Raw genomic sequence first — 13349 nt, 5'->3', positions numbered from 1 at the left:
TAACTGGTGACATCACACACAGTAGTCCGAGTCCAGTGCTCAAGCGTGTCTCTTTCTGAGATCACCAGGATGGCGATCAGCAACACCGCAACACATATGTGAATCAGGATGTCTATCGGCAGGGAAACTACAGATAGCTGATGCAGTGGGGCATCCGTCAGCTTGTCTCCAGATAGCCCCAGATGGCAAGTTACAGAGTCTGTCTCTCTCTCTCCTAGTCCAACAGTGCCTTCTAGTGGTGGTACAAACACACTGCACAAAATTTCTGATGTTGCATATGATGTCACCTGCCACAAAGGCACTTTCACTGCATACATAAGGGGCATAGATGAAGGGTCTGACATGCACATCCTGTTGGACACTGGTTCAATAGTTTCATTTATCAGTGAGAATGTATGAACTTCACTCCCATCATTGAACAGAAGGCCTCTCAAAAAGAATGTAATGTTATTTAAGTGACTGGGCCGAGTTTGGACACACTACAGACATGACACCCGACAGCTGTGCTGCATTGATCTCTGAGTGCACCACCACACCTCCCTTTTGGGAAGCGCACTGTACAGTCAAGCTGATACCTTCTGCTGCTAATCTGTATGCACCACATGGAGACAGTGGTCTGCTTGAGCCTTACCAGATGGACTGGGATGGGACTGCAGTATAGATTAGATTTAGATTCAGTCATTTAGCAGACGCTTTTGTCCAAAGCGACGTACAAGGGAGAGAATATTCAAGCTACGAGCAATAGAACCTGGTGTAACAATAAATAAATACTACTTTACATAAGAAATATAACAAAATAAAATAAAAAATAAAGAAAGAAGTGCAGAAATATAACTGCTGTAATTGCAAGTTATGCACTAGTCGAAGTGCCAGTTAGGACAGGAAGTGCTCTCTGAAGAGTTGGGTCTATAGCCCACACACACACTCCCAAGAGCAGACAGTGGTCTCACTGTTGTGTGTGTGTTATGACTCCTACAAACACCCCCATTGGACTTCAGCCAGGTATGCAGTTAGGACAGTTCATTCCTGTATCAGACAATGAGATCTGCACAGATACACCCTCAGTTTGTCAGGCCGTCAGTGACATCACAGTCTTCACCATTTGATGTGAGGTGTGACAGCCCCGTCAGTGACATCACAGTCTTCATCATTTGATGTGAGGTGTGACAGCCCCGTCAGTGACATCACAGTCTTCACCATTTGAAGTGAGGTGTAACAGCCCTGTCAGTGACATCACAGTCTTCACCATTTGATGTGAGGTGTATCAGTCCCGTCAGTGACATCACAGTCTTCACCATTTGATGTGAGCTCTGGCAGCCTTTCAGATTCCCAGTTTTCTGAGCTAAAATCTCTGCTACTGTCCTACACTGATGTGTTCAGCAAGAGTTCAAATGACGAACCAGTGGATGAACCAGTTCAGTCCAGCACAAAATCAACACAAATTCAGCACCACCAACCATCTAGCATGCCTACCGCACCTCTCCCCATATGCAGTCTGTGATCCAGTCAGATGTAGATGGCCCAGTCTGTGATCCAGTCAGAGGTAGATGGCCCAGTCTGTGATCCAGTCAGAGGTAGATGGCATGCTGACCCAGTCTGTGGAGAAAGGAGATGAAGAAGGAGAGTGGAGAGGAGAGTGTTCTTGGGATGGCGCTGGAGAACAACTAAACTATCTCAGTTTGAACTCGTTTGTCAACGTGAACTCTTTTGCCAACACCACCAACCCTTTCGAAGGATTCCAAGGGTTATACTGGCTTTGTGATGAGAGACTCTGATGGACTCAGGTTCAGGTTCAGATGACCGACAGGTCCCTTCATCTCGCTATGTACATTATAAACTCATGTGTGGGGTGCTGTAAAATGTATGTGTGAAGTATGTAGTGTGTGGGGTGCTGTAAAATGTGTGTGTGAAGTATGAAGTGTGTGGGGTGCTGTAAAATGTGTGTGTGAAGTATGTAGTGTGTGGGGTGCTGTAAAATGTGTGTGTGAAGTATGTAGTGTGTATAAGATGTCTCAGTTGTAATTGTTGAGTTCTTCACAGTCAGAATCATCTCTTACTCATGAAGTGCTGAATCCATAGGATGATAAATAATCCCCCAAAACTAGAACTGTGACTCAATCAAAGTGACACTTTGATGTAAATGATTCAGCTGAGTGAAACAGACGATGAGTTTAACTGGACCTATTTATTTAAGCTTCATGGCTGTCAGACTCGTTTGGGGTGTAGGACCATGTCATGTAATTAAGAAATGAAGAGGGAAAGCCATATGTGAATTTGAATACTCTGTTTGTATGTTTAATTATGTGTGTACTGTAAATGTGTAAATACGGCTTCAGTTATGATGATTATATTAGTATTACATAATTATTGAACTAAAATGCCCTCTAAATGATCGTTAATTAAATATGTTTGTTTCTCTATGAGAGTAGCAGTGTGTCCTCATGTTCATGATGATTAAATATGTTTGTATCTCTATGAGAGTAGCAGTGTGTCCTCATGTTCATGATGATGATTAAATATGTTTGAATCTCTATGAGAGTAGCAGTGTGTCCTCATGTTCATGATGATTAAATATGTTTGTATCTCTATGAGAGTAGCAGTGTGTCCTCATGTTCATGATGATTAAATATGTTTGTATCTCTATGAGAGTAGCAGTGTGTCCTCATGTTCATGATGATTAAATATGTTTGTATCTCTATGAGAGTAGCAGTGTGTCCTCATGTTCATGATGATTAAATATGTTTGAATCTCTATGAGAGTAGCAGTGTGTCCTTATGTTCAGCAAATCTCAGTAACATTCTCCACCAGTAGGAGGTGCTACTAGCTAGAAGAGGGTATGGTGATGCGTATTTGTGGGTGTGGGTGTGTGTGTGTGTGTGTGTGTCTGTCTCTCTGTCTGTCTGTCTGTCTGTCTGTCTGTTAATAAAAACATGTTGGGGAGGGGGGTTTGGTGATGGCCTGTGTGAATGGCCTGTGTGAAATATAGTTTAGAGCCTCGTCATGCAACGCCATGTCTCAGAATACCTGAGTTGTCCTGAGTGAAAGTAAAGCAGTGTAACTGAGCACAGCTGTCTCAGTGCAGTTTCTGGCTGTAGGTGTAACCCAGGAAACAGAGCTCTCTGTGGGGGAAACTTCTATTTGCATTGCCAGGCCTGAGTGGGTCTGCTAGTCCCAGAATAGAGCAGCGCTATCGCCAGATGTTCAAGTGTTCTCAAGGGATTTACATTACGGGACATTACATACAGTCTCTTTGAGATCAAGAGTGATTATAGAGTTAGAGAGCTTGGAAGGATTTTAACACATCAATATTCCTTTGAAGTGATCTTTCTATGGTACAGAATGCAGGGAATAGTTTAAATACTTGAATTATTAGTTAAATCTGTAAAAGTCTCATAACTCTGACACTCACTTTTGCCTTAAGACTAAATTGTCTCACCAAGGCATCATAATGGACCTGTTATTGTTTTTACTGGCTACATAATAAGCCCTCTATGGTTGCAATGACAAAGGGAAGTCAAATTATCATCATTACATTTGATGCTATTTTACTGACAAAAAGGAAGTCAAATCATTCAATTTAATTAACATTTCAACATTATTAGTGAAGTGGCTTTAACTGTCTTCATTGGGTGCAACAATAATCAATCTGTAAATATATCTTCAACATCAGACACGAACAATACAAAATCAAGTTTCTGATGAATTTAATCAAACTCCTTTATTAATACATGGTCAAAACACATGAAAGGGTCAAAGTAACAAGCACTTCAGATTCTCAAATGCTGTAAAAGAGGTGGAAAGGGACGGAAAGACAGTGACTCAGTGCTGCACACTAACAGAAATAAGAGAGAGTCCCTATCAGAGATGAAGAGTCTTTATCAAATACACTTTCAATCAGGCTAGTGACAGACATTTGAAAGGGGGACCCTAAGAGCAGTCTGATTTCTTCAGAATCTCAGTGACAGTCTGGGAGCCCTGCTTTGCCTCGCAGGTCACTGAGACCCCCTGGGTCCACTCCTGGAGAGGGAGGGTCAGGGTGTTGCTCCAGCTGTACAGGCCGTCCTTCTGTGGGCCAAAGCGACTGGTCTCCCCGCTCCTGCTGCTCCCCGCTACCTTCCAGCTCAGCGTCCAGTCGGACGGGAAGCCTCCGTTAGCCAGGCACATCAACGTGGCTGAACTCCCGCTGGTGTGCAGGGGGGGCAGGACTGTGAGTTTGGGACTGGTGTCACCTGAGAAATAAAGCAAAGAGGTACAGGAAGGAATACATGAGATCGTCTGTTGAAGAACGTCACTACCACTTTTAATGTGATATTACAGATGCAATATGATGGTACATTACAGATACACTGGCTCTTGGTCAAAGTAACATGTTCTTTTCAGCGATAACGTCTTTAAGCAGTCGTATTCCTTGATTCAAAAGATTAGCCTAAAAAGACTTTGCATAGACTGCGCAAATTGTATAACTATTACCCCCAAAAGACTTCGCAAAGACAAGGAATGTGAATATTGTGGAGAAATGTCTAAGTGCAACATCACGACACATTTTTGAGTTTTAGGTCAGTGTCGGTCTAACGGATTGCCCACTTTCTGACGCACAGCACCTACAACCAGAGTAACTCGAAGTTATAAACCCAGTAGGGCAGTTAATATCTTCCTACCAGCAGTTTTCCAAATACACACGCACAGGTGTATTTTAAGTCATATACACAGTTCCAAGTCAAACTTACAGATACGGTCAAAGCATAGAGGCTATATTCAATAGGAAATGACAGACTTCAACACTACCACCACTAACACGAAGTTACAAACATGAAATATCTACACAGATCAAAGCACACGTTCTACACCGTCATAAACTGTCCTGCTCATAGCGCAACATATTAGGATACACATACTGACAGAATAATCCAAATGTATGACCGTTTACTTACTTCCAACGTCAAGTCTACTGCCGCCTCCAAACGTGTACCACAGTGATACAAACGCTATCTGTGGCCGTACAAAAACCCCTCCTCTGACGCGCATTAGTAAGATACCTTTATTTTTGATATCCCAGGCAAAATGGACTCAGCTAAGCTATGCCACCAGTCATATTAGTCAAAACGAATAAAATATGCACAAAATTACATCAGTAGCCTATTTTGTTAAATTACCAAACCAGTCTAGCAAGTGTATGACTTATCTGCCTAATAAAGCACACCATTGAAACATATATTAATTTCAAAACCAAATGATACAATGAAGGCAAATTAACCAAAGCGTTACGATGTAGACCAATATATTGTATAGGACTAAAGATGATATTACTTACTTCCAACATCAAGTCTTGAGCCGCCACCGAAAGTCCACCACAGTGATACAGACTCATAGAGACGCTGTACAAAAACCTCTTCAAGGTACAGCGACTCTGACTGACAGCAATACAGTTACTGTTACATTTAGGGGAACATTTTACCAGATCACGAATTCTGTCATGGTTAATTTCAGGTCTAAAATTTTAATTTCTTCCACACAGTACAAGAATGAATTTCATTTTTTTTTAAATTTCATGAATGCAAACCAGCATTAATAGGCTAAGTTTGCCCAAACGACATTCAATCTCATGAATTGTAATCATTAAAAAGAAGACATTCTACAGTATGGCAATTCTCCCTTCAGTGGTAGACAGGTTTGAATGCGTTATTCCCGACAGTGGAGTCAGGTGCACAGATTGAAAAGTAAACTGGCTCCAGGTTTAGATCACAGGTCTAATCCAGGGGTGCTCATTGTATGACTACAGCAGTGCAATAAGGGAAGAGTATGGTTCACCTCTACAGGAAGTAATGTGTTGATACCATGTGATAATGATTTTAGCAGAACAATAAAGCCATTTGTATTATTTCTGTCATACTCAAACTGCTCCGTTTCATTGATCCTGGAAGTTGCTCTCAGTTCAGTTATGGGTCTGAGGATTGTTTAGTCTTCCTGTCAGTAAGTAGGACCACACTGGCCTATTAGTTATTGCTGTTAGCCCAGATAAATCAAACAAAACATCATTTAGGTTTAGACTGTTGGCCTACTGAAGAGTCTTCTTTATTTCTTTTCATGAGCAGAGGGAATGGGGATCAGAAGGTGCCAGTTAGAAACTGGGGAGGTTGGACATATTTGCATAACCAAAGTGTGAACCTGTTGCTCGTGAGAGCTTTATATCTCAGAAAGAGGAGAACTGGAACACTGAACACCAGCCTGTTTTAGAAGAACAATCTGACAAGAATGACTTTTCTCATTAAATTCCTCTGGGCACTCCTGTTCTGTATTCCAGGTAATGTATTTTGCAAACTGAAATGGATTATTTGAAATCATTTTACAATTTGTTTTAAAAAACCGAGATGCTATTAAATGTTTTAAATGTTTCAGAATGCAGGGGCCAGATCAGTGTGACTCAGACTCCAGCAGCGAAAGCTGTTCTTGTGGGACAAACCATCAAACTGGACTGCAGAAGCAGCAGCCCCATCTCAGGCTGTAATGACTGTGTCTCCTGGTATCTTCAGAAAACTGGAGAAGCTCCCAAACTTTTAATATATTACATAAAGACACGTTTTGGTTTAACTCCAAGTCGATTTGTTGGTGGAGGATCAGATTATGGGAGTGACTTTAGTCTGACCATCAGTAATTTCGAGGCTGAGGATGCAGGAGTTTACTACTGTCAGAGTTACCATTCTATAAGCAGTAAAGATGTGTTCACACAGTGATAAAGCGCCGTACAAAAACCTCCCTCAGTCAGGCTCCACATGACTGCACTGCTGCTGCTGCAGGAGGTGCTGAAGCATCACAGGAGCAGAAGGTTACACGGCACAACTCTACATGTTTGAAGTAAACATGTTTCTGCACATTTAAAATGTAAACAAACAGTATGACGTATCCACTGTTAAATACTGGCGTTAGATTTGAATTAGCCTATAAATAAAATAGAATATTGTGAAGTAAAAGGTGGAAAAGCAAATGCAGCAGAAAGGAGATTATGCCAGGGTCATATCCAATCCAGTTCTGCTCATCATCTGAGGTCCCCTTGTTCTCATTCATCTCCCCTGGTGCACTCATCCTACTACACACTGTTCAGTCCTCTACCTGACTGTTACACAACACACTTTACCAGAGGACACTGGGCCTGTCTCCTTCTCCATCTTCCTGCTATGGTCATTATGGAGATTCTGTCTCCTTATCTGGAAGACAGGTTTGGGATATTCCCCAGGATAGGTGTATTGGTATATCTCCAGTATTTCTCTGAGTGTGGAGAACAAGTGTAATGTTGTACCCAGATCAAAAACAGTTAAAGAGTAACTGGAGCTTTAGTGTATATTCAGTGTTAATGCTTGCACAGTGAAATGCTCAGGTTGGGTGTCCCTGTGTGATGGCTGTCTCTTTGACCTCCTGGCCAAACACCAGAGATCCATGTCCACCTTCTGGATTTAATCATCATCAGAGTGAATTCTGCCTTGCAGCTGCACATGACTGCATTGCTGCAGCTGGGAAGATCTCCAGAGTCCTGCGTAACTGTGGCATGGCAGTCATGGCTTCAATGAACTGATCCAATACGTTTTCTCAGGTGATCAGTCATCTCAAACTCAAACACCTCAACACTCAGTGCCAGACCAGTAGGGACACTGTTGGCCTCTTTCGGGCCAGTCCAAGGCTTTCCCTCTGGCATAAACTCCAGTGATTAGCCCCGGTATTCTGCTTCTGTTACTCCAGGGCCGAACTGAGGCCTTCTGGGCCATGACCCCAGTCCAGCGTCAGAGATGAAAACACAGAAAGTCTGAAGGTTTTCCACAAACAAGGAGGTTTAACCCCATGTGATGGGCAAGGGCTCTCATGTGAATGACCATACCTCCCCCACATTACCTGTGCTGCTCATAGTTCTGTTGTTAGATGCTTCTGTTAATCTCCTCTTACGACTCTGAATAGACTGCACTGCATTACATAGATTCCCTTCAAGTGGACCTCAGTAGGACCAGCTAGTGAGTGCATGCGATGGGCAGGGGTTCTCATGTGAATGACAGAGGTGTATCCAAAGGCAGGATGCTATCATTCAGTTAGTACTTCTCATGTCATTTTCTGACACATAATATTCTAAAATGAATGTTGACCTCTCCTCTCCTCTCCTCTCTGTTCCTTTTCCCTCTGTTGTTTTCTCCTCTACGTCTGCAGCAGTAGTGCAGTCATCAGTTGCCTGACTGATTATTATTACTGTTAGTGTTTTCAGTCGATTAATCAGCCCCCCTTTCTCATCCCCTCCCTCACGTCTGTTCTCTGCTCTCCACCTGCAGTGAGCTCCAGCAGCAGAGTGCAGTCATGTGGAGCCTGACTGAGGGAGGTTTTTGTACGGCGCTTTATCACTGTGTGAACACCCAGCTACTGCTTATAAGGTGTGCACTCTGACAGTAGTAAACTCCTGTATCCTCAGCCTGGACATTACTGATGGTCAGAGTGAAGTCACTGTGAGTTCCACTGCCACTGAATCTGGATGGAGTCCCAGACTGAAGTGTTGTGGCATAATAGATCAGGAGTTTAGGAGCTGCTCCAGGTTTCTGTTGGTACCAGGCTAATCGGGGTGATCCCCCTGCACCATACACATCCCTGCTGGTTTTACAGTTTAGTGTGACTGATCCTCCCTGTTGAACAGCTTTCACTGCAGGAGTCTGAGTCACAGTGACCTGTCCATACGACTCTGTTCAGAAAACAGAAAGAATTCAGAGAAATATTTAACCTCACATACCTACTGTATATCTATTTTTTTTAAAGAGAATGAATTATAAAAAAGAAGCTTACTCTGAAAGCAGAGGACAAGTGTCCAGAGGAACATGAAGATGAAAGTCATTGTTGAGTTCTCCACTATGAGAATCAGCTCTTACCCATGAAGTGGTGAACTCACAGGGCTATAAATAATGCCCCCAAGACTAGAACTGTGACCACTCATGCAAACTGACACATATACTGTATGTAAATGATCTTCCCGAGTGAAACAGACTGTTAGGGTTACAGTAACGTACATTAGTATGTACACACACATAGATGTAGATGTGATTGAGAGGAAAATGTATTTCTATGAAATTGATATATTGATTTATAGATTATTGAACAGGTCTTGGGCTGTTATTAATGTGTTAATGTGTTAATGTGTTAATGTGTTGCGCTCTGTAAAGGCGCTTTGAGACAGTGTCTGTTATTAATGGTGTTATATATACATTAAATAAATAAAAGTGAATTGAAGACTCTTGATATTTTGGCAAGGTGGTGTTCTAATAATCTCATGTACAAATCAGATGAACCAGAGACCACTACTACTACTCCAGGTTCTCACCGGATCGTTATACAGATTACTCAGACTCATGCCAAGACCTCAGTATGGCAGACTAACTGGTGACATCACACACAGTAGTCCGAGTCCAGTGCTCAAGCGTGTCTCTTTCTGAGATCACCAGGATGAAGATCAGCAACACCGCAACACATATGTTAATCAGGATGTCTATCGGCAGGGAAACTACAGATAGCTGATGCAGTGGGGCATCCGTCAGCTTGTCTCCAGATAGCCCCAGATGGCAAGTTACAGAATCTGTCTCTCTATCCTAGTCCAACAGTGCCCTCTAGTGGTGGGGAAAACACACTGCACAAACATTCTGATGTTGCATATAATGTCACCTGCAACAAAGGCACTTTCACTGCATACATTAGGAGCATAGTTGAAGGGTCTGACATACACATCCTATTGGACACTGGTTCAAGCATTTCATTTATCAGTAAGAATGTATGAATGTCACTCCCATCATTGAACAGAGGGCCTCTCAAAAATAATTTTATCTCACCGAAGTGACTGGGCTGAGTTTGGACTCACTAGGCCCTGTTAACATTACACTGTGACTGGGCTCACTGAGTTTGGACACACTAGGCCCTGTTAACATTACACTGTGACTGGGCTCATTGAGTTTGGACACACTAGGCCCTGTTAACATTACACTGTGACTGGGCTCACTGAGTTTGGACACACTAGGCCCTGTTAACATTACACTGTGAATGGGCTGAGTTTGGACACACTAGGCCCTGTTAACATTACACTGTGACTGGGCTGAGTTTGGACACACTAGGCCCTGTTAACATTACACTGTGACTGGGCTCACTGAGTTTGCTGCAGGAAGAGCTGGTTACTAAGAATGTCAGTCAGGCCATTCTGCTTGTTTGGGACTTTCTTCAGCAGAACTATGCTGCTAGATTCAGGTCGAGGTTTGTGTCATCTTCCCAATCAAGACTCACCACTGCTGTGCACTACAGACGTGACACCCGACAGCTGTGCTGCATTGATCTCTGAGTGCACCACCACACCTCCCTTTTGGGAAGCGCACTGTACAGTCAAGCTGATACCTTCTGCTGCTAATCTGTCTGCACCACATGGAGACAGTGGTCTGCTTGAGCCTTACCAGATGGACTGGGATGGGACTGCAGTATAGCCCACACACTCCCAAGAGCAGACAGTGGCCTCACTGTTGTGTGTGTTATGACTCCTACAAACACCCCCATTGGACTTCAGCCAGGTATGCAGTTAGGACAGTTCATTCCTGTATCAGACAATGAGATCTGCACAGATACACCCTCAGTTTGTCAGGTAACAGCCCCGTCAGTGTCATCACAGTCTTCATCATTTGATGTGAGGTGTAACAGCCCCGTCAGTGACATCACAGTCTTCATCATTTGATGTGAGGTGTAACAGCCCTGTCAGTGACATCACAGTCTTCACCATTTGATGTGAGGTGTAACAGCCCTGTCAGTGACATCACAGTCTTCACCATTTGATGTGAGGTGTAACAGCCCTGTCAGTGACATCACAGTCTTCATCATTTGATGTGAGGTGTAACAGCCCCGTCAGTGACATCACAGTCTTCATCATTTGATGTGAGGTGTAACAGCCCCGTCAGTGTCAACACAGTCTTCATCATTTGATGTGAGGTGTAACAGCTCCGTCAGTGACATCACAGTCTTCATCATTTGATGTGAGGTGTAACAGCCTTTCAGATTCCCAGTTTTCTGAGCTAAAATCTCTGCTACTGTCCAACACTGATGTGTTCAGCAAGAGTCCAAATGACTTTGGACGAACCAATTCAGTTCAGCACAAAATCAACACAAATTCAGCACCACCAATCAGATAGCATTCCTACCGCACCTCTCCCCATATGCAGTCTGTGATCCAGTCAGAGTCAGATGGCCCAGTCTGTGATCCAGTCAGAGGTAGATGGCCCAGTCTGTGATCCAGTCAGAGGTAGATGGCCCAGTCTGTGATCCAGTCAGAGGTAGATGGCCCAGTCTGTGATCCAGTCAGAGGTAGATGGCCCAGTCTGTGATCCAGTCAGAGGTAGGTGTCATGCTGGCCCAGTCTGTGGAGAAAGGAGGGAAGAAGGACAGTGGAGAGGAGTGTTCTTGGGATGGCGCTGGAGAACAACTAAACTATCTCAGTTTGAAGTTGTTTGTCTATGTGAACTCTTTTGCCAACACCACCAACCCCTCCAGAGGATTCCAAGTGATGGAGATAATTTCCAAACACTGTTAATGACTTAAGAATATAATAATCAAGTGCTTTGTATTAATATATTCTTTGTACGAATAATGTGGTGTTCCCGTTTATTATAAAGATAAAAATGTATACATAAAATTGGTCTTATCACCCAGTGCTGGTTGCTTATAAAACAAGATTCTGTCGGTGAAGTGGGTTTCACGGCTACGGTAAGAGCCGTGTGTTCCCCACCATCCACACCTTTCCCCAATTGAGTAATCACACCTGTAGATATACCCAATTTCCCGTGACGTGCCACCCCCAGTGCAATACTCCCCCAAGTGGCTAAAATAAGTAACACTAAAATGACCCTAACCAAAAAGGTGGATAGAAATAGCTCCTACAAATATGTTTGTATCTCTATGAGAGTAGCAGTGTGTCCTCATGTTCATGATGATTAAATATGTTTGTATCTCTATGAGAGTAGCAGTGTGTCCTCATGTTCATGATGATTAAATATGTTTGTATCTCTATGAGATTAGCAGTGTGTCCTCATGTTCATGATGATTAAATATGTTTGTATCTCTATGAGAGTAGCAGTGTGTCCTCATGTTCATGATGATTAAATATGTTTGTATCTCTATGAGAGTAGCAGTGTGTCCTCATGTTCATGATGATTAAATATGTTTGTATCTCTATGAGAGTAGCAGTGTGTCCTCATGTTCATGATGATTAAATATGTTTGTATCTCTATGAGAGTAGCAGTGTGTCCTCATGTTCATGATGATTAAATATGTTTGTATCTCTATGAGAGTAGCAGTGTGTCCTCATGTTCATGATGATTAAATATGTTTGTATCTCTATGAGAGTAGCAGTGTGTCCTCATGTTCATGATGATTAAATATGTTTGTATCTCTATGAGAGTAGCAGTGTGTCCTCATGTTCATGATGATTAAATATGTTTGTATCTCTATGAGAGTAGCAGTGTGTCCTCATGTTCATGATGATTACATATGTTTGTATCTCTATGAGATTAGCAGTGTGTCCTCATGTTCATGATGATTAAATATGTTTGTATCTCTATGAGAGTAGCAGTGTGTCCTCATGTTCATGATGATTAAATATGTTTGTATCTCTATGAGAGTAGCAGTGTGTCCTCATGTTCATGATGATTAAATATGTTTGTATCTCTATGAGAGTAGCAGTGTGTCCTCATGTTCATGATGATTAAATATGTTTGTATCTCTATGAGAGTAGCAGTGTGTCCTCATGTTCATGATGATTAAATATGTTTGTATCTCTATGAGAGTAGCAGTGTGTCCTCATGTTCATGATGATTAAATATGTTTGTATCTCTATGAGACTAGCAGTGTGTCCTCATGTTCATGATGATTAAATATGTTTGTATCTCTATGAGAGTAGCAGTGTGTCCTCATGTTCATGATGATTAAATATGTTTGTATCTCTATGAGATTAGCTGTGTGTCCTCATGTTCATGATGATTAAATATGTTTGTATCTCTATGAGACTAGCAGTGTGTCCTCATGTTCATGATGATTAAATATGTTTGTATCTCTATGAGAGTAGCAGTGTGTCCTCATGTTCATGATGATTACATATGTTTGTATCTCTATGAGATTAGCAGTGTGTCCTCATGTTCATGATGATTAAATATGTTTGTATCTCTATGAGAGTAGCAGTGTGTCCTCATGTTCATGATGATTAAATATGTTTGTATCTCTATGAGACTAGCAGTGTGTCCTCATGTTCATGATGATTAAATATGTTTGTATCTCTATGAGAGTAACAGTGTGTCCTCATGTTCATGATG

General features: G+C 42.3%; 1 gene segment (V, D, J or C); it reads right to left on the bottom strand.

Annotated features, from left to right (window-relative positions):
* Nucleotides 1-3699: 3699 nt before the first annotated feature.
* On the bottom strand, nt 3700-8919 carry LOC116224111. The segment is given in 4 exon segments: nt 3700-4229; nt 5312-5349; nt 8386-8707; nt 8809-8919. Coding segments are annotated over 4 exon segments (711 nt in total).
* Nucleotides 8920-13349: the final 4430 nt, after the last annotated feature.

This window comes from Clupea harengus, chromosome 16 (assembly GCF_900700415.2).
Source record: "Clupea harengus chromosome 16, Ch_v2.0.2, whole genome shotgun sequence".
NCBI lineage: Eukaryota > Metazoa > Chordata > Actinopteri > Clupeiformes > Clupeidae > Clupea > Clupea harengus.
This window is presented reverse-complemented; position numbering and strand designations above follow the sequence as displayed.